Source organism: Terrapene carolina, unplaced genomic scaffold (assembly GCF_002925995.2).
Source record: "Terrapene carolina triunguis isolate 2854851 unplaced genomic scaffold, T_m_triunguis-2.0 Scaffold95, whole genome shotgun sequence".
Classification (NCBI taxonomy): Eukaryota; Metazoa; Chordata; order Testudines; family Emydidae; genus Terrapene; species Terrapene triunguis.
In genome coordinates, this window is record NW_020664446.1 from 23,004,489 (window position 1) to 23,025,177 (window position 20,689).

The following is a 20,689-nucleotide window of genomic DNA, read 5'->3' on the forward strand; positions in this document are numbered from 1 at the left end:
AAATGAAAGTCTTACTTAATACTTCTTATTTCAAATGCTTCAACACTTCCCCCCTTTCTTTTCTGTATCTTTAATAAAAGGTTACAAAAATTAATGGTGTGTTTGCCATGGCACTAAGCAAGCTGAAGTCTCCATATACAAAACCCCAACCTTTGTTTAACACTATTTTATGTTGGACAGTGACAGGGTCATGTTAACACCTTTTCCTCTTTGGGTCCATTTAGTCCATTGAAATTAATACAACACGCAGAGAAAATTTGAAAGCACAGTGTTGTCTTGTGATTTGAGTAAGCAAGCAGTAGGATTATACTGAATTATTTATTTAAGATAACTCCAGAGATATAAAGAGTTTTCCAGCACCACATTATTATATTTCCTTCCCCTTTCTTCTCTAAACCTCCTCTCATAGTCTCCTTGGATTTAGACATAATACCCAGAGCTGACATGTTCCCAAGGACGAGTTTGTGCAATCCCCACTGAAGTCAATTGAATGTGAAAACACAGGTATAAGGGCAGAATACAGCTCATTGTATTTTAATAAAACCCCATCTAACTTTATTTCCTTACTTCTTATTGCTTACTATCATATATTTTTATCTGGCCAGTAGTATTATTATTTTTTGCCTGCTGCTCCTATCTCTAAACTCTTTAGAGGTCCTTCATTCTAGAATTGTTATGGGGATATGTGTGTAATGCCATGAATACACCATGGAGAAACTCAGGAGAAGTGAACAAGCTGATCATGCTGCAAAAATCTAAACTTTCAGTTAGGTGCAAACGCTCTTGTGTTTGTTGTTATGGGAAACAATATGTAGACAAAGGGCCTGACTGTTCAGTGGTGGTTTCTAATTTTTCTTTTTTCTTTTGTTTTTAATACGATCCTGATGGTAATTTGGCTGATATTAAAAGTGGCTTGTGTATTTCCTTTAAAAAACAAAGACTCCCCAACATACAATATTCCAATCTTCATTCACAACCAGCCAAACTAAATAAATTATCCCAATCCTCAAATAACCCTGACTCCCTGTGATTACAGATTATCTGCCTCACCTGATAGAGCTCACTGAACTGCTAATAATATACCAGATGGTTTAAGAACAGTTTTTCTTTCTAGCACTAGTTAAACTTGGAATGTGAAGGGCTCTAAGAATAACCCACCTTTACAGCAGAAGATCAGATTTGTTGATATTGGACACTGAATGGTTTGTATTGCATTTAACATTAGGAAAATGCCTCTAACACCACAAAACCCAGGGTTGTGAGTTCAATCCTTGAGGGGGCCACTTAGGGATCTGGGGCAAAATCAGTACTTGGTCCTGCTAGTGAAGGCAGGGGGCTGGACTCGATGACCTTTCAAGGTCCCTTCCAGTTCTAGGAGATAGGATATCTCCATTAATTTAATTTAATTTATAAAACAGTTAATCGATTTTAGCAGGTTGCAATCTAAATTTTATCCAGTGTCAGGTTTTTCTCCCGACACAGCATATAGGCAAGGTGATAAACTCATATCTAAAGATAAACATATAGATATGTTAGTAATCTCATGTATACAAAGAGAGTGGTTTCCCAGGCAACAGTAATATCTTCAGACATAATAGGATCCAGGAGCTGAGCTTTGCCCATATTCCTTTCTTGCTGGTACAGAATCGTTTCCCATTTTTGTTGACGTTGGGAGAGCAAATCTGGTGAGATGGCTCGGAACTTTCCCCTCCGAGGTTTGGGTGATTTTATGGGTGAAATGCAATGAATGAAGGCTATGGGATTGCTCAGGTTCAAAGGAAATAGGCAAATACCGAGCGATAAAGGCTATGCCTCTATTATTCTATGCTGCTTATGCAGCTAAGAGGACATTAGAAATGGAGGGCAGCATCTGTAAACCAAATAAGGCAGGCAGGCATGCATATAACCAATTAGTACGAAGTGCACCGTATCCACAGATAGGATACCCAATTATTATCCAGTTCTCAATATAAATTTTAATAATACTACATAAGAAGTAAGATATATGGCTGGTGAGACTAAGGGAGTTAGCCATCTGGTGCACATCTCTAGACCACTTCTGTCTTATTGCCATTGATTAATTTTGGGGGACAAAAAGGAGCACTTTTCTGTGCTGGGAACTTGCCATGAAGTTTGGTAGGACTCTGGGCTGGTTTGGTGTGCTGGGAGATTAAGGGAGTTAGCCAGCTGAGTTTCCCAGCAGAGAAAGGCAGGGAGCAAGGTTCTCCCCCCACCTTAACTTGCAGGTACTACACAAGGAAGAACCTATAATGGGAGGAAAATGGAAAAGGAAAATGGTGCATTGCTCTTCATCTGCCTGAACCTATGAAGGCCCTGGCCTTGACCAGACAGACATCCTGATCCAGGAGGCTTCTAACCAGGTCCTGGTCTTGACTTGCTGGGGATGCAGCTTGCATGCCCCTTCCACAGAAAGCCAGGCAAAGTGAAAGACCCAGTGTGAGAGGTGTGTAATGATGGAGTCCCTCAGGAAGCAGGTAAGGGAGCTGCAGGAGGAGGCGGCTCATCTGTGTAGCCTCCGGAAGCACATGTACTTCATCAGCAGGATGCACATGGAGATGGGATGGAGGTTAGCCTGATGACTACAGTGGCACCAGAGGAAGGAGGAGAACTGGCTGCTGGGCACTTTGGACAGTAGACAGTGCTCGAGCCCCCACCCAGGGCCTCTGTCCATTGAGGTCAAGAACCGGTATGCCGTTCTAGCAACAAGAAGTGTGAGGAGCAGACCCTGACATCTGAGGAGGAGGAGCCACCTGCTCCAAAGACTGAGAGGCTCACAACCATCACACCAAAAAGGAGGAGACATAGAGTGCTATGCTTGGGACTCCTTTCAGCGGGAGACAGAAACATCCATCTGACAACCTGACATGATGTCCCAAGAAGTGTGCTGCATGCCTGGAGCCCGCATACAAGATGTTACGGAAAGGTTGCTGAGGCTCATTCATCTCTCTGACCACTACCCTATACTGCTTATCTACCTGGGCACTAATGATATTACCAGGTAGGACCCTAAATAGATTAGCAGTGAGTACAGGGCTCTGGGAGCAAGAGTGAAGGAGTCAGGGGTGTGCAGGTTTTGTTCTCAGCCATCTTCCCAGTTGAAGGTAAGAGGCCAGGCAGGGACACAAACATCCTAGAGATGGCTGAATGGATGGCTTTGGCTTTCTGTACCATGGTGTTCTGGGAAGAAGGACTGCTGGGAAGAGGGGGATTAGGATTACACTTGATTCTTTGCAATATCTGCTTATCATTATCAAAGAACATAAACACACCATATATGTTCAGAACAATGGTCCATTGACTATTCTGTCTTCAAAATGGTCAGTACTAGTTGTCTCTGTGGAACATAAAAGGAAACCCTGCTGTAGGCAGTTATAGGATAGTCTGCCCACAGGGAAAATGACTTCCTCTTACTATTGGTAATCCTTATTACTGATTAAAGAGTGTCATTAATAGACTCTAAAATGAGTCCTGTTTAGTCCTCCTCAGCCACATTAATAGGGACCTTAAAGTTAAAATGGGAATTCAGAAGGCCAAAAAGGCAGTGAAACAAGTAGATTAAATACTAATGTAAGAGACAAAACAATAACGGTCCCAGAGGAAACACCCTAAGGACATACTCATGTCAGTGTGTTAAATTACCATTATTAACTGTGGAGGGATGCATGATAGCATCCACTCATCTTAGACAGCTTTTAAGGGAGAAAGCTGAAAACTCTGATGTCCCTTGGTATGTGATATTCTTGGATGAGCCGTTTTATTGGGGGGGAAAACCAGGTTCAAAAGCTTACATTCAGACAAAAGGCATGTCAGGCTGGGCACTGAATTGTACGACAGCAACATTAGTTTTATTCTACATGAGGACCTTTATGCCAGCAATGATAGTAATCAAATAATGATCTGGGGCTGACATTTGCAGTAGTAGTAAAGCTCCTTGCTGTCAGTCATAAACTTAACAAAGGGTACCATCTGATAACTGATGACTAGAGCTGTGTAGATATTGAGCTACCTGATCTCACCCTCTCCCTTCTACTTATGGGCTTTTTGTCTCCTGGCTGAATGCTGTAGCAAGGCAGAATAATGGTTTGATTTTATCTTTTTTACCAGCGATAATTTAAAAATATTCATGTATACACACTGCAAAATTTGCTTGAGTATGAAGTGGCCCCTTTAAAACATCCCCCCCCCCCCAGGCTTTCTGTAGTTTAGTAAGACACTCATGTAAAGACCATTTCTAGGCAAAAGGTTTTTGATAGGTTGGGTGATCCCTTAGAGCAGGTTGTAGTGTGCGAGAGTATCTGCTGTGGACACGGTAGAAAGAAAATAAATACTAATGAAAGGGACATATTGGTCAGGCATAATGGAAACTAATTCTTGCAAACTGAGTTTTGGAGAAGGGACTTACACAAATTCCCTCCCCACTCACAAATGATGCACAGGTTCCTAGAGTCCACGTTGCCAGTCACTTATGCAGGAACGTCTGCCTCTTGTATGGAGAATATGGGCTCTCTGGTGACCAGCATCTATTAATCCCTACTCAATCTCTAATCTGTAGGAGGGCTGAATTCCACTGCATCCAAAATGATCAAATTTATGAGGCAACGAACCTTCATTTACTTGTGGTCTAAATAATGGACTATGGGCATCAAGATACAGCTTACATACTGCTTAGTTGGCATTGCCTGCATCATCACCCCTAGTCGTAGGTGGCTCTACCTGGGATATTGAGGGGACCTCCAGTTGATGGGCCTGCTGATCTGCATTTCACTTTCAGGGATACACTGCTGTAATTAAAAACCTGCCAAACTGCCAGCACCTTATCCCTTCCTGGTTATAAAGCCCTATTCATCCAGTGTGTAAATGTGGGGACATTCAGTGTAAATTTCTTGGTTTTTCCCCTCTAGTTTCCTCCTCCTGCTTACTGCTCTAAGTACTGGCTCTAAGGCCTGATCTACACTTAAAAATTAGATCGACCTAGCTACATCACTCAGAGCTGTCAAAATTTGTGCACTCTGAGCACTGTAGTTAGATTGACATCACCCACGGTGTACGTTGAAATTCTTCCATCCTAGCTACCACCTCTTGGAGAAGTGATTAACTACATCAATGGAAAACCCCTTTTTGTCAATGTAGGAAGCATCTACACTATGGCGATACATCAACACACCTGCAGCACCATAAATGAGCCACTATACTGTAGACATACCTTAACTAACCCTCACAGTAGCCAAAGATCTGCAGATTTCTGTTGGATTGATTGTCTCCCAACATAGTGGTTGACTGTCTGGCTAGCACAATGAATGGTCTGTGTCCTACCTTTCTTTGCCTTTCCCTTGCTATGTTATATAACACTATGGTAGCTGAGTATCTTAAAGAGTAGAGCAATTTGAGTTTGGTAGCTTTATTCTAGGTGAGCTTCCTTGGATCTGACAACTCTTTAGCCAGAAGATTTAACTTATGCCTTAGAAAAATGGTCAGCACTACTACCTCCACCCCCAAAAGCCACCCAGTCATTGATTCCCACTCATTGATTATTTCCTTGGCAAACTCCCTCAGCATGTCGCTGAAGGAACAGGATGCTGGGACGGGGCTCTAGAGAGGTTTTAGAAACCCTACTGGAAAATTTGCTCCTGGCCACACACTGGTGGTTTGGTCTGTGGATAAGCTGTAGTAAGTGGCGGTAGAGAAGTGGACTGCACTGGAGGCTTCTGGCCACCTGGCCTCAGTGGCTACTGCCAATCATCATTTAGCCCCCGCTCCTTGGGGCAGACGGCAGTCTATAAACTACTCATCATCGGCAAGAGGGGTTGGACCAGCTGCCTCTGCCTATATCTGGGCTGCCCCTCTGCAGCCCCAGTACCCCTTTTGTGGGCCCTTAACTAAACCTGCAGCCTGGGGGTTTGCTAGGCTGGAGCTCCCCAGCTCCCTCTGCCCTTCCCCGGCACTGCTCCACCCTAGGTACCCTCCTCAGCTTCCCAGGCAGCCCGGTCCTTCTCTCTCTAAGGAGCTAGAGAGAGTGTTTGTTTTCAGCCTCTGGCCCTCAGCCCTCTTATAGGGCCAGCTGGGCCTTGATTGAGCTGGCCACAGCTGTGGCCGCTTCTCCAATCAGCCCAGCTTTTTCCAGCCACAGCCCTCTCCAGGGCTGCTTTAATCCCTTCAGGACCAGAGCGGGGTGACCACCCCGCTACAGAGGGCCACAGTGGAAGTCACCCGAGCATTAGAACAAGACAGCTAAGCTGAGAAGCAAGAGTGAGACCCAGCACCCAAAGGAGAAACTATGTCCCAATAGGAAAAACAATTCCCCACTGGCAGAAGATGAGTGGTAGATTGGTTGGTTCTAGGGCTGAGCAAGCATTGGGGAATAAGAACAGGAGAGAATAATGCCTTTCTGGTGGCAAGGAATACAGTGTGAGGAGACATCTGCTATAGATCATAGTTCAAAAGTCAAATGGGAGACAGAAGAAACAGGCTGGATCCTTGCTGAATACCTGCTCTTGTGGCCACATGATGTCAGAGTAGCAAATGGAAATGACAGCCACTATCTGAGGGCTGCAGGCCATAACCATCTGCCATAAATCCCAGCTTTGCGCACTCTCCCAGCAGCCATGGAGATCAGCCACACATTGGGGAGGTCAGAATTCTAGTCTTCACACTAGACTCACCTGCCCACCTGCCCAGGAGAGCTGTTGGAGTGTGGGGATTAAGAGAGCTGCTGGTCTACTTTTATATCCTCCTACTGCTCCATAAAAGTCTGGACAAACTGAAATGTGACTGTATGTTAAGAAACAAATATATTTACTATACATAAAAATGGATAGGGATAGACAGTGATGATGAAGTTACAGGTGAATCACCTGTTAAGACAGTGTATCCTGTACATAATAGGCCTAATTCTCCTCCATTATCTTGGTGTAGATCCATTGAAGTCAAAGAAATTTGTCTGGCTTTGCACCAGGGCAACTGAGAGCATGGTGTAGTACAATACACATATGACTGTGTTCATTAAAAATCTTGACTCAGGATGGGTTAAAGTTTTCCCTAAACCAAGTTACTCTCCAGTAGACCAGGCATATTTGCTTCTGTTGGTTTCTTTAAAGTGGGATCTCTTCTTCTTAAGTCATGCCAATGTCTCCTCAGTTTCCTTTTGTCCCCGCCGCTACCTACCACATTGATTTTTATGGCTTTGCTATGCTGCATTTTCTCTTTCTTGTATAGACTCATCCTTGCTGCTCCATCAGACACTAAATGTTTATCATACTTTCTCAGTTGAGGCAGCTCTTCCATCTAAACTGAAATTAGATTTAACCTTTGACAGGTATCTTTAGCCTGATACTGACGTCTTTTCTTAGATTCTAAAGGAAGTTGTTACCTATCTGAGAAGTTTCTGAATACATAATTTATGTTGGTGTGCAAATATGCATAGCAAATATGCTAATTACTCTTCTCCTAAATTTGTTGAGCAGTTTTTGCCTACTGTATTTTTCTAAATACAAGCTCTCAAATTATTTGCACATTTGGTCTTTTGCATGCTAAATAATTTGTCTCCAACAATCTTTAACTTTTTTCATTAGGCACCATGTAAATTCTTTTTTGGAAGATTTGCTTAAAATTCAAGATTATTTATAAATATGATTTTTTTCCACCATAAAAATGGGTTATTCTTATCAGTTGCAGTGGGCTACAGATATGCACTTGGTGGTTTCAGCAGAGGTCCCAGTGGACATTTATGCATTTCACAAAGGACCAGATGTTGGGTAGCACTAAGGACTGAAGTCAACAGGTGATGATGACATTCAGCAGGAGCATGCTCAAAACCACTGCACAGTTTGGCATAATTGGCAGTGATGTGGATTGTCAGAGCTGTATGAGGAAACATTCACCATATGAGCCCACGCTATTCCTATGTGCTTGAACTATAATGGGAAAACAGAATGTAATGATAGATTATGACTTAAACTTTAAAAATACAGGATTGTGACGCTGATGCTGTTGAGGACACTTTTTGAATCAGTCCAAGACAGGAGCCACAAAATGTGATTTTACAGCTAATTTCTATGTCTGGCATCATGGAACAGATTATGGCTTTAAGCCACCTTCTTGTGACAGAGTGACATGCACCTGCACAAGTCTGATCACACAGAAATGCCTAGAAATAGCATAGAAGCCAGAGCTCTTGGGTTCTACTTCCAGCAGTTGACTTGTTATGAGACCTTGAGCTGATCACGTAACCTCTCTGGGTGAGATTCTGTGTTGCATCCTTTTTCAGACTGGGGTGACTAGAATAGTACACAGTATTAAAAAGAAGGCCATTGTCTTGAATAATGGCCTGTTTATTTTTTCCATATTATTCTCTATCCTATTCCTTATGCATCCTAACATCATTTGGTTTTGCTTGTTTACTACAGCTACACACTTCCTGGCTCCTAGAAATCTGCCCATTCAAAGCAAACACACACAAAAAAGCCACTGTGAAGTAAGAGTAAGGACTGGCAAATGCTGCTTCTTAAATACCAGAGATTTCCTCCCCCCTTCATTTGTTTTCTTCCTTTTTTGTGCATTTTGTATGTTAAAGCTGCACACAGGGGCTTGTATCAAATCAGCTTTTACATGTCAATAATGTTTATTTGATATAAAATGGAAATAATGTTATAGTAGAATTACTGAAAAATAGGAGTTGTATCTTTAAAGAGATGGTTTCAATGTAACATCTTAGACTAGGCACAATAAACATTTGGAAGGTGGTTAATTAGTATACCAAATGGGATTTCTTCCAACTGCACACCTTCATTCTGCAGATGGGGACACATGCCTGTGAGCTAGGAGACAACAATTGTGTGGCTACATCTTCCAGAGAACTTTCTAAGTTAAAAAAGGATTACAGCAGAAACAGGACCACAAAACCATTTATCCAAATCAACAAATAGAGTTCTGAATGTGGAACTGTCATATCCTCCTCAGATAGTGCCTCTGTATACCTGCATGGGGGAAGAGCAAAGTAAAAGGTACAATGGGCAGACTCTAGGAGATGGAGGGGGATTAAAGGGTTGCCAATTTTGGTTGGATATATTCCTGGAGGTTTCATCACATGATATAATCTTTAATTAAAGATTATTCTTTAATTCCTGGAGATTCCAGGGCAATCCTGGAGGGTTGGCAACCCTAAGGGGGAATGACACTTATTCTGAGACTGGAGGCAGAGACTCTGTCATGTTGCCCAGCCAAATGATGGAAGAAGAACAAGACAAGCTGGAAAAACAAGAGGCAGTCTCTAGAAGTGTAAGAAATGCTTTTTTTTAATTACAGTTGCACAGATTGTCTACCTGGATTTGATTTTGAGGTGTCATGTGTACCATTTTTTCTAATATTAATTTATCTCCCTATTCTTTTGTATTCACTGAGATTCATCCTTAGCATTCTTAGGCTTTGCATCATCTTCTCCTCCAGTCCTGGGGCTGATTCAGCCTCCTCCTCCCAGTACAAATTAGAGCAGTTACAAGGCTTGCATGTATTTGTAGCAAGCCCCTCACTGGCCAAGGATGGCTGGATCATAAGTGAGCTCTTGCCCTGCAACATACCCCCTAAACCTGCTCTTTGCTAGAAGGGCTGGAGAGGGGATAATGTTGGAATATGGTGGCATGGCAAGGAAATCCTCAATGGTCTGCTTATGGCCACCGTCTAGCCCCTATGCGCCACTCTGGAAGATCTGCCCTATTGTCTGTCTGGCTCAGTTGACAGGCTCTGCTAATAGCAAGAGCTGAGCAAATCTTCAATAATCGCAGGAGGGAGGAATAAACCCTCTGATGCCTTCTGAATTCTGTTTTTCTACGGCCTTTGTATCTTCCTGGGATTTCCATTATCACTGAGTCAGTATCAGAATTACAGCCTGCGATAGTTTGATTAGTTTCCATTTTGCACTATGCTATGATCTTAAAGCAAACAATCCTGTCTCTTCAGTTTCCTGATTACCAAATTCCTGAAAGCAAGCAAGCAAAGTTTCAAATACAGGAGCAAAACAATTCCATCCTTGAGGGGGAAAATTTTTTTATCTCTTTTCTCCTATACAGGCCACCAAATTGTCATGGTTTATTGATCTGGTATGTGTTAATTTAATGGAACACATAGATAGTGCTAGGTAGGTTCTTTTGACAGTTTCTAGCTTTATTCCTCAACAATGGTGCAAGATGTTCAAAACCTTTGTATTAAAAATATTGGCATGCAAGTTACAAAACCAGTTGTAACTCTTTTGATTTACCAGTATGATGTGGGGGTGGGTGAGGGTGGGGAATATTAACTGAGTTATAATAAAAGTCAAAAGCTTACTTACACATTTTGTTAAATCAATTGTCCCAGACCAAATCTAGACAAACCCAAACAAAAGAACCAAAGGAACACGAAAGAATGATCCTTTTACCATTAGATAGGGATGGTTTTTGCTGCTGTCATTTTAGGCACATAAAATGACTTTCTTATCTGATGAGTGGAGTTCCTTGGTCCATCTCAGGTCAGCTGGATTGGGAGGTGAAGCCCAGTAATCTGCTTGGTCAGTTCCCAAGGCCAGAGAGCAGTGAAGGTAACATCAGAGAAGCTGATATACTCCATGTCCAGGATCATCTAGGGAAAGTTGTGATATCTGAGAAATTGAGGAATGAAGTTATGCAGACAGTTAGCAAGCCACTTGAAAGCATAACTGAGAGCAAGAAAATAAAGAGCGGAGGAAAAAAGAGACGTGATCACATTCAGTGCCAGGAAAAGAGACAGGTTCACACTCAATGCCAGGGTGAACCATCTGCCTCAAAGTAATCCTTGGTTTTTATAACTTTCCAGTCCACAGAAAAAACTTGGAGGCTTTACCAGATTTTCCATCAGTTCCCAATAATTAAAACAATCTTAGCTTATAATTGGCGCAACCCTGAGACAGCCTTACAACAGATCAACAAAGTCCAGTTCTCAAGACTGTAAGGTCTTTAGGGCAAGAACTGGCTTTTACTCTGTTTGTACAGCACCTGGCACAATGAGGCCCTGATCTCAGGGCTTGTCTTCACTACCCGCCTGGATCGGCGGATAGAAATTGATCTCTCGGGGATCGAATGATCGGGACGCGACAATCGATCCCCGAATCGAGCGTGTACTCCACCAGCCCAGGTAGGAGTAAGCACCGTCGATGGGGGAGCCGCGGCGGTCGATTTGCCGCCATCCTCACAGCGGGGTAAGTCGGATCGGATACGTTGAATTCAGCTACGCTATTCGCGTAGCTGAATATGCATATCTTAAATCGATCCACCCCCCAGTGTAGACCTAGCCTTAGTTGAGGCTTCCAGATGCTACTGCAACACACATCATAATAATAATTAATAATTAATAAAACAAAGATTCCCAGCATATATCAATGTCCCCTTAACATGACTTTAGTTAGGTGGGTTTAGGCCTTTCAGACCGGGATCATAAGTAACATTTTCAAAAGTGCCTAAGTGACATAGGAGCCAAATTCCCATTTTCTAAAGTGATTTAAGGTCAGATTTTTAAAGGTTATGTTTTTAGATTTTCGAAAGTGTACAGGGATCTACCTCTCATTGAAATCAAGGCGCTTAGTAGCCTAAATCCAAAATCATTTATGCTCTTGGAAAATTTTATTCTCAGTCTCCTCCCATTAGGTAGCCCAGATTCATTGGAATATATTGACAAAATCAATAATGATATAACATCCTCTTGTAGATGGTAGAGGCTTCCACCAAATAACATTTCAATTGCTGTGTGTTTATTTGTTCATGAATAAAAACCTAATAAGAGCTATAAAGTTAAGGAGTACAAAGTAGAAAAAAGCTATGGGATATATATATAAAAAGACACTAATAAAATGTATCAGACTCGAAAACTTTTCAGAAGCCTGGTAGAACAGCTAAGCTTAAATAACAAAGGCAAGGAAAGATTTGGTGTCTGAGTGTGAACATTTAAAACATGAGCATGAGACATGTTAGCCCTCAGACTCTTAACTTCAGTCCTCTCTAGTTTGAGGCCAGATAGTGCTGGTTTTCAAAAACAAATTTTGTTTGGTTGGTTTTTTTATTGATTTTTCAGGCAGAGGTGTGCTGCGTTTTGGGTTCTGGAATGTTTGTGCATCATGAAATCTCAAGAGTCTCCCTTCTCACATCCATTGCATGGAAGTTCTTTAGCAGCCATTTGACAATTTTGCTGTATGAGTGAGAAAGAAGGCAGTGAGAGAGTAACAGTAACAAATTCCAGTGTATTCACATGCAGAGATAGACACAGGAGGTAAACAAGTCAGAAGGCTGAGCATTAGGGAGGAAGTGATAGTCCTAAGCAGCTTTGCCAAATAGGGAAATATCTGTGTAGCCCCCTTCAGAAACCACCCGTTCCCCAAGCCGACTGATTCCTCCCTCTCAGTGGCTCTGTGACCTTTCTTAAAACCAGTGAGCCCTGGGTTCTCCGTGCACCTTGCCTTCCTCCTTCAAAGAGCAATAGGAGCTGCATCTCTTCCCGTTGCTGGAAGCAGATTCCCTGCAGTCAGCTTCTTTCCTCTCATGCCCCAGAAAGGTGTGTCTGTCCAATCTCAGTTCATATGTGTGAGCAGTCCCAGCTGTATGTAGGCTGGCTGGGGTCTGCAATTGGCTGCTCTGACATATATCACTGAGGCTCCTTGTCTGGTCCCCAAAGGCATGCCTCAGGCATCTGAGTAAGCAGGCTTTTGGGGACCTGATATTCCTACTCCTCTATGGAGTCTGAAAATAGTATGGTCCTACATCTGGGAAAGCTTCTGGATGTGTGGGGCATAGAGGTGGGAGTGCTGGATCCTGGTCAGGCAGTAGGGTGACCAGATGTCCTGATTTTATAGGGACAGTCCCGATTTTTGGGTCTTTTTCTCACATAGGCACCTATTACCCCCCACCTCCTGTCCCGATTTTTGACACTTGCTATCTGGTCAGCCTATCAGGCAGGAAAGAAGTTACCCAGGGACTAGGGTTGCCAACTTTGGCTGGATAAATTCTTGGAGGTTTCATCACATGACATTAGCTTTAATTAAAGATTAATCTTTAAATCCTGGAGACTCCAGGACAACCCTGGAAGGTTGGCAACCCTACAGACTGATATATTTACAAATGAGGGAACTGTGTCACAGAGAAGTTGAATGATTTGCCCAAAGACACATGGGGTGTCTGTGGCCGAGCTTTGCATTGAACCCTGATGTCCTGAACCTTAATCACAAGACCATCCATCTCTCCACACAATAGGTTGTGAAGGTTAATGTACATTGAAATTGGGCTAACGAGTGTGGATAAGATGAAAACTGATACTACGTTTCACTCAAGCAGAACCAAACCCAAACTGATTTTGACTGTAACAGAAACATCCAGATAATCTGATTATCTCTTGGAGTTGGACATGCTGTACCTGTTGGGACTTGATGTTCAATTAAAATGAAAGGCTTTTCTCCATGAATAAGACAGTAAGTGCTGAATATGTAAACAGTCAAATGTTCGCTTAATAATCTTTATAACTGAGGGAATTGCTACTGTCTTTAAATCAGGATAATTTCATTTTATATTTCTATCACCCCTTTGGTCCTGAAGGATTCCAAAGTACTTTACAAAGCAGGAAGTTATGTTAGTTATGAGTTTTGTGACCAGCAATTACAAACATATCTCTTTAGACCACTGGATTGCAGCAAGCCTTGACATAGAGAACAGCAGCCGGGTGGGTAATTAGGTGTACTATAGTGCATGGCAGTGAAGGGAGGGAAAATTTTCAACCAACGACATTGGACAAACTCCTATTTTTATGAAAAATGCTCAGGACGTTTAATACCATTGCAAGTTTTCAGACTTTGTCTCAAAGGGCCAGTGCAGTAAACTTCATGACATTGCATGTATCTAGCTCCGAAGGATGTAGGGTTGGATCAATCTCACCATAATTCCTAACTGCTCATTTGCCCCAAAACCTCTCCCTAGGGTCTCATTCGGTCATCCTCTCCAATCACTTTTTCAGTGTGTGAGGAAACATAAAAGGGAACCATGCCACATTTTGGGCCGCAGTGTCATTGGTGCCCACATGACTAAAACCGAGTGAATATCTAAGGGGGAAAATCCTTAAATGTATCACTCAAATAAAAAAAATTGAATTCACTTTGTCAGCTTTTACCCATCTTTTGTTTTCTTTCTCAGAATATTCCAGTGACATAAGCATGTTTGAAGTGAATTTTAGGAATATGCAAAGCAATCACATTTTACCTTTGTAAACATGAATATTTGCACCGGAAACCTGACTTTAGGAATTATTCTAACCCAATCAGGGAGACAAAATAACACCATTGTCCAGATTTTTAAAAGCATTTAAGCATCTGAAGATGCAGCTAGGGATCTTACTGGGATTTTTCATAAGTGCCTAGGCAACTAACTCCACTGGCTAGCCAGGTGACATTGGGCAAGTCACTTCACTACTTTGTGCCTCAGTTTCCCGAACTGTAAAGTGGGAAAATGACACTTATCTTCTTTGTAAATTGCTTTGAGAGCTATTATTACAATTGTCAACTGAATTGTTCCCTGTGAATTATTCATTCTCTTCTACACCTCTGCATGCACAGAGAAAGACAAATTGGATTAAATTTTATTTGGACAAAATAGAGGAGTTACTGGTGAGTAAAGAGAGACCTGTGGTTTAGCAGAGATTTTATCTGCTGCTTCTTTTGAAATGCTGTGCTCAGCTTTCAAGGATGTTTGCAAATTATGGTTCCTTGTCTACTCCTGGATTCCCACGTAGCAATGGTGGCCATGTGTCCTTTCTCACATTTATGACTCACTGTAAGACTGATGGCATCTATTCATGTTTTTTCCTCTGTTCCCCTTGCATCACTCAGAGAATCTAGTCTATTTTTTTCCCGTTGTTGTTGTGCACTAGGTAAACCAAATATAGGGTACTCAATTGTGCCAGCATAAGGTTTTGAGGGAGAGGTTTTCTTTATACACATAAGTCTTTCTTTTACCTAAAAATATTGTTTATAATGAATAATCCAAGGAATAAATACAAATTTTAATTACAGAAAACAAAAGCTCTCAAACTAGAAACCCAAAAGTTCCAGAGGCGTCTGTGAATTCTCAGACTTCACAAGGTTCAATCCTCCCTAATAAACACTGTGCCAACTAAAATACTTAGAACAAAATAGTGATGCGCTAAGTTTCAGAAACCATGTTCTAATAATGCTAGATAAAGGTTTGATAGATAGATTAAAGTTAATAGGAACTTCCCATCAATAAACAAACAATAACATCAGCAGATACTGCATGCACAGGCCTAGAGATTAATTTAATGAATGAAGCTGGGGTTGAGTAAGATAGTATCTGGACTTCTCTTGCAGACGATGATTCCAAGAAGTCCAAATAAAGACTAAATTAAATGTTATACTGACACAGACACTAGCATCCCTCTGCACATCAGTTAGGTGCACTTAGGTTAGGCTTATGGTTTCTGAATATGAATCTAGTTCCACTTGGACCTTGTCAAACTGAACAATCAAGCCATTTTAGCAGGAATTGTATTAAATGCAAGTTTGAACGTCATTAAAAACTCAGTACAGATGAGGCCTAAACAATATTCACAGTAAAGTCTACAAAATGGTGGGACTTCCATGGTGCAATGTGTGGGTTTTCTAAAAGGACCAGATCATGCATGTGAGTAGGGCATTGGCCCCATTAGCTTGCTCTAGCTGTAAGAAAGTCCATTCATTTCAAGAGTCTTATAAATATTGTCTATCCCCTTAGTCTGGTAATAAACAACAAATAGGGGAATGTACCATATAAAACAAATATACAATTCATGACAGAAGATAAACAGATTTTTGCTGAGATAAAAAAGTCCTTGGAAATATTTATTGTTTTTGATCCCAATGAATTATAATCTGCTTTGAGGAACTGGCAGCTGAATATACATTGTGACTACTTTTTGTATGCTACTAGATGTGCATGACACATGTAGAGGGTTAATATAGCATACAGTAATTGACGAAACTCTTGTTAAAATAAATTTTTGGGAATCTTGAGACCTTTTACCATTTGTGCCATGATAATACGGGCTGGAAGGAAACTCACTTGAAGGACATTTTAATGGCAACACGTTTAATGAAGTCAATTGGTAGTTTTATAATGGCAGCAGAGTGTATGTTCTTGCCATTTTCCCATTTAAAAAGAATAAAAGGCCAACCAAGGACCAGTCAGTCAAACTGAAATAGGATTTGATGACATTTTCACTCCTGAACTCTTGGTATAAAATGGTCATCTAAGAAAGAACTGATCGGAAATGTGAGAAATTTGGCACTAAAACTGCATAATTGCACGTAAGTGCTGAAAGAAAAAAATGATCAGGTAAAGATATTGCACTTTATATTATATCTTTGGAAAGTTTGTATTGGTGTATATGTATGTATATATTAAGTTTTCCTTTAAAAAAAATTAAACTAATTTGCGTTTTTCCTTGCAGTCTGTTCAGGTTAAACTTCATTTTAATTATTTGGATCTCAACAATGCACCTGTGGGGGTGTTACCCAACTGTCCCTTCTACGGTAAGCTAATCTTTGAACATCATCTACTTCATTTATTTTAAATAGACATTTTAGTTAAATTTAGTTGGATTATTTTTAAATACTATTTGATCAAACTTGTTTTTATGTTAAAGGTGTAGAATAAATATTACTATCAAATGTTCCTTGTTATGAAGAATTAGTTGCTAGCAAGGTAGACAGGATTCTCTCTAAAAGAATCTATTAGGCATGAAGTGTTTATGCTTTTGTGCATGGGATGCAGCATATGCATTGGTTTCAGCCCTGGGACTGAGAATGGGAAGCACTGAGCTCTGACACTGACTTCCTCTCTATTTCATCTCCCTATATTAGCTTCCCCATCTGTAAAATAGAAATAACAACACATATTTACTTCATACTGTTATTAGTTACTATTTGTAAAGTTCTGTAACTGTTAGGCATTCTTAATAGGTTTGTATGCTGAAGGATAACTCCTAAGCAATATTGTAGTTGTCTTATTAAAAGGAACCAATGGGAAAAAAACATCAGCCTATAGAATGACCAGTAATATTTTATCCATATTATGTATCTATGTATTTTAATAAAGTTCTGTAAAGTAGAAGTAAACAGGATATATACCAATATTTGATGTTTGGGATGGGGGAAAATACTATAGTAGAATATTAAACTTTATATAAAGTGCCCCATGAAAGATTATGCAAACATGTTCTGAATTAGATGTCTTGCTCCAAATAGTAATTAAGTAGTTCAATGTTCAATTTCCATGTTAGAATGTAGTTTTATTTAAAGTATTTTGCTGTATTTATTTTAACTAGAATATTATTTATTGGAATATTATATTTAGTTGGGATTCCTTTTTTTTCCCCTTTCAGGCATGTATTTTATATCACCAGATTTTCATTAATGAAATCTATCTCCACTACAAATAGTATCTACTTGTGTCTGTTTTCTTTTTATGTTGATGTGAAGTTCGAATTAATCTTCATCAATCAGTCTTCTGATTTTTGTGTGTATGTTTTATTTGTGTAACTGTTTAATCCTGTTTCATCTTTGATCATATATTGTTTAGACCTATTTTGAACTATTTGACTAGCCATATTTCATTTCAGCTCTCATTATGGCAATGATAAAGTATGTCAAATGCTTTTTTATTGTTTAATATATGCCCAATGCCTTTCACTTTCAAATAAGATTAACAGAATGATGACCTTGTTATCCATTAGTACAAATCCTTGTATGGGTTACAGTGGTGTCTCTAGAATCTCGAGATGGAATTTGCTTGCTTTATGCTTCTTGAAGATTTTTTTTTTTATAAAAATGGATAATTTCCATTTGTAAGAAAGCCATAAGCAGAGAGATTGTGTAATGCAGTGGATGGGGTGTGTTACTGGGAATTTGCCTCAGACTCACTGGGTGACCTTAGGCAAATCATAATAATAATACCCATCTTTTGTTAAGTGTTTAGAGATCTATTAATGAGAATATTATTAAGTATTAGATGGTATTATTATAAATAATTATCAGATCAATACTAATATTCCATGGGAGTTTTGCCATTGACTTCAGTGGAGCCAGATTTTCACCTCATGGCTTTATATTTAGTGACTTCTCAAACATTAATGAAACATCTGAAGATATGTACACATAGACATATACAGTAGGTATATTGTACAATAGATACCCCCATTGACTGCTAGTGTAATAGGATGAAAGGCTTTATGTAACTACTGTATGAGAGGATAGAAAATATAGCTAATTATGGCTCCCTCAGTATGTATTTTATACATTTTTATAATTGTAAGATACAGTAAAAGCTCTGAGTGTATATGTGTGAGAGAAAGAAAGGGGAGGAGGGGGAGAGAAAGATACCAGACTACTTAAATGCAAATAATCAAAAATATTTTTGTCAGTATTAAGAAACATAATCAGGACTGTCACTATAATAGTGAAAGAGAAACCCCAAAAGCTGCTGTACATTACTGATGTTTCCATTTCTGGTGTTATCTATCTTTTAAACTAAATAGATTTCATGTAAATGGTAGTGAAATTGCTGTTACATTATTAAGAGAAAAATTTTATTTTATAATGGCAAATGTGTACTGTACTCTAGAGAAAAGTGACTGTCACCTGCCACAACAGACAACGTCGTTAGTGCTGCATTGAAAATAACAATGTTTTGGATGATAAATATAACTATAGAAATATCAGAATTTTATACAGGTAAAACACCACTTGCATTTTCAGAAAAACTATAAAAACATCCAATTTGGATACTTTTAATCCAAAGCAAATAATAGTTAATCCTTGTCATTTTAAGCATAAATGACTTTTTTGTTTTTCGGCTTTGCTTTTTACAGTGGGCAAGTCCCAGCAAATGTGCAAATCCATAATTATGGCTTTTCTGATCTGTGATATATATTTTTTTAATCTTCTGAGCAATAATCCTTTTTATTTGAATTGCCAGCTGTCCAGGAAATCTGATTACTGTCTCATCCTGCTGAATAGCTGCTTAGCCAAGCTGGACAGGAGTGAAGAATTGACTTTTCTAAAACCTTTCCTGGAGAAGTCTTTCATTAAAAGGTCCTTTCGCAATGGAGTTGGATCAGGAATTAAAAAAACTTCCTTTCAAAGAGCAAAGTAATAAGTAACTGCTCAAGAAAGTATCCTCAACTTTAGCATCTAACATTTAACTGTGAGCTTAAAATAATTTGCAATGCATTTCTGTGATAAAACCAAAAGAGACAACTGTATCAGCATGTTCATAATATAAACAGATGTTTATTTCAAATAGTGCAAGCCAAGTGAAGCAGATTAAATTGTTCAGTACGGGCATTGTTTTCAAAGTTACAATATCATAAAGTTTTGTATTGATACAAATGTGTTTTCAGCTGGTTAATTCCTCGTTTGTAAGACTACAGATTTAATCAGATTGCTCTTGATTAACACAAAAATAGTTCTGTGCTTTGAAAGCATGCACACATGCAACCGATCTTGGGGATGGCAGCATTATATCCTACATATGCTCATCTTTGGTCTAAAAGATATCCTTATGGTTAATGCAGGGCATAGCTTCACTTTATTAGCCTGATTATCATTTACATGAAGACCACTTTACACCACTTTGGTAATATAAAGAGGGTCTTAAAATGTAATTTAAGACATCTTTACACTGCTCTAGAGGTGTAAAGGGCCATTCGTGAAAAAGAATCAGGCCCTATGTTTACACTCTAATTTATTTTTAATATAGTTATTTAAAATGACTTCAGCAGGAAGTAATCTCTTGAGATGTCATTTCATTTTCAGGAGTGTCCTGGGAAATCATTCAAAGTCACTGTAGCAGTGCATGTCCCTTTGCTTCAATTAATCAATTAATGTAGGCAACAAACATCTGATGATATCTGCCAAATGTAGGGCTTGCCTATTTTCTGCTGTTATGGCTGTGCTCTAATGAACAGTGGTCCATGTTTGTTTTTTCTTTGCTGTAAAGTAACTGGATAGATGTTTGTTCTCAAAATATTGTAGATTTTGTCAGCTGGAAAGGTCATCTGCAGAGTTACATTATTTGTGTGAATTTTACCTTGTGGCCATTTCCTTCAAAAAGTGATGTAACAAACTCTGAATGTCGGCTTAAAAATGTAGCAATGTGTATTTGTTCAGATGCATTTTGAATTCCAAAAAAATCTATTAATAAATCAATGTATGGATCATTTCACATATCTCATTTCTAACATTATGAAGAATGAAATGGTGTTATTAGACTGGGAACAGTGTTTATTTGTCTGAACTGTCACAAAAGGAACATTGTCATTAATCATTGTTTTCGTGTTAAGAAAATATTGGATACAAGTTCTCAGCTCAGCGGTGCTCATTGCCTACTGGTTGCAGCTGAGTGGGTGGGGTTGGGGAGAGTTCAAAGTAACTGGTTGCTGCTCCCTGATTCTGGGGACAATTCTATATTGATTCTAGTCCATTTTAGAACAGCTATGGGACTTCTCTAAAGCATGTCTGGAGATATCTCCAGAGGCCATTAGGGGTATGTCTACACAGCAAAGAAAAACCTGCAGCTGGCCCATGCCAACTAGGCTCAAAGGGCTCAGGCTCCAGGGTTATTTCATTGCTGGGTAG

At 39.8% G+C, this 20,689-nt stretch overlaps 1 protein-coding gene across 1 annotated transcript; it reads left to right on the top strand.

The window, feature by feature from the left end:
* Window positions 1-2,888: 2,888 nt before the first annotated feature.
* On the top strand, window positions 2,889-19,205 carry NPS (neuropeptide S). The gene is made up of 3 exons (XM_026651065.1): window positions 2,889-3,019; window positions 16,504-16,585; window positions 19,029-19,205. Exons 1-3 carry the CDS (start codon window positions 2,889-2,891, stop codon window positions 19,203-19,205), a joined length of 390 nt encoding a protein of 129 aa, XP_026506850.1.
* The last annotated feature ends 1,484 nt before the right edge of the window (window positions 19,206-20,689 follow it).

What these genes read in the sequence shown, in the direction of transcription:
- NPS (XM_026651065.1), top strand. Translation starts at nt 2,889, where the DNA reads ATGTCCCAAGAAGTGTGCTGCATGCCTGGAGCCCGCATACAAGATGTT. An exon ending in GGCACTAATGATATTACCAG is followed by an intron (nt 3,020 to 16,503) that starts GTAGGACCCTAA and finishes TTTTCCTTGCAG; the next exon opens with TCTGTTCAGGTTAAACTTCA. An exon ending in ACCCAACTGTCCCTTCTACG is followed by an intron (nt 16,586 to 19,028) that starts GTAAGCTAATCT and finishes TTGAATTGCCAG; the next exon opens with CTGTCCAGGAAATCTGATTA.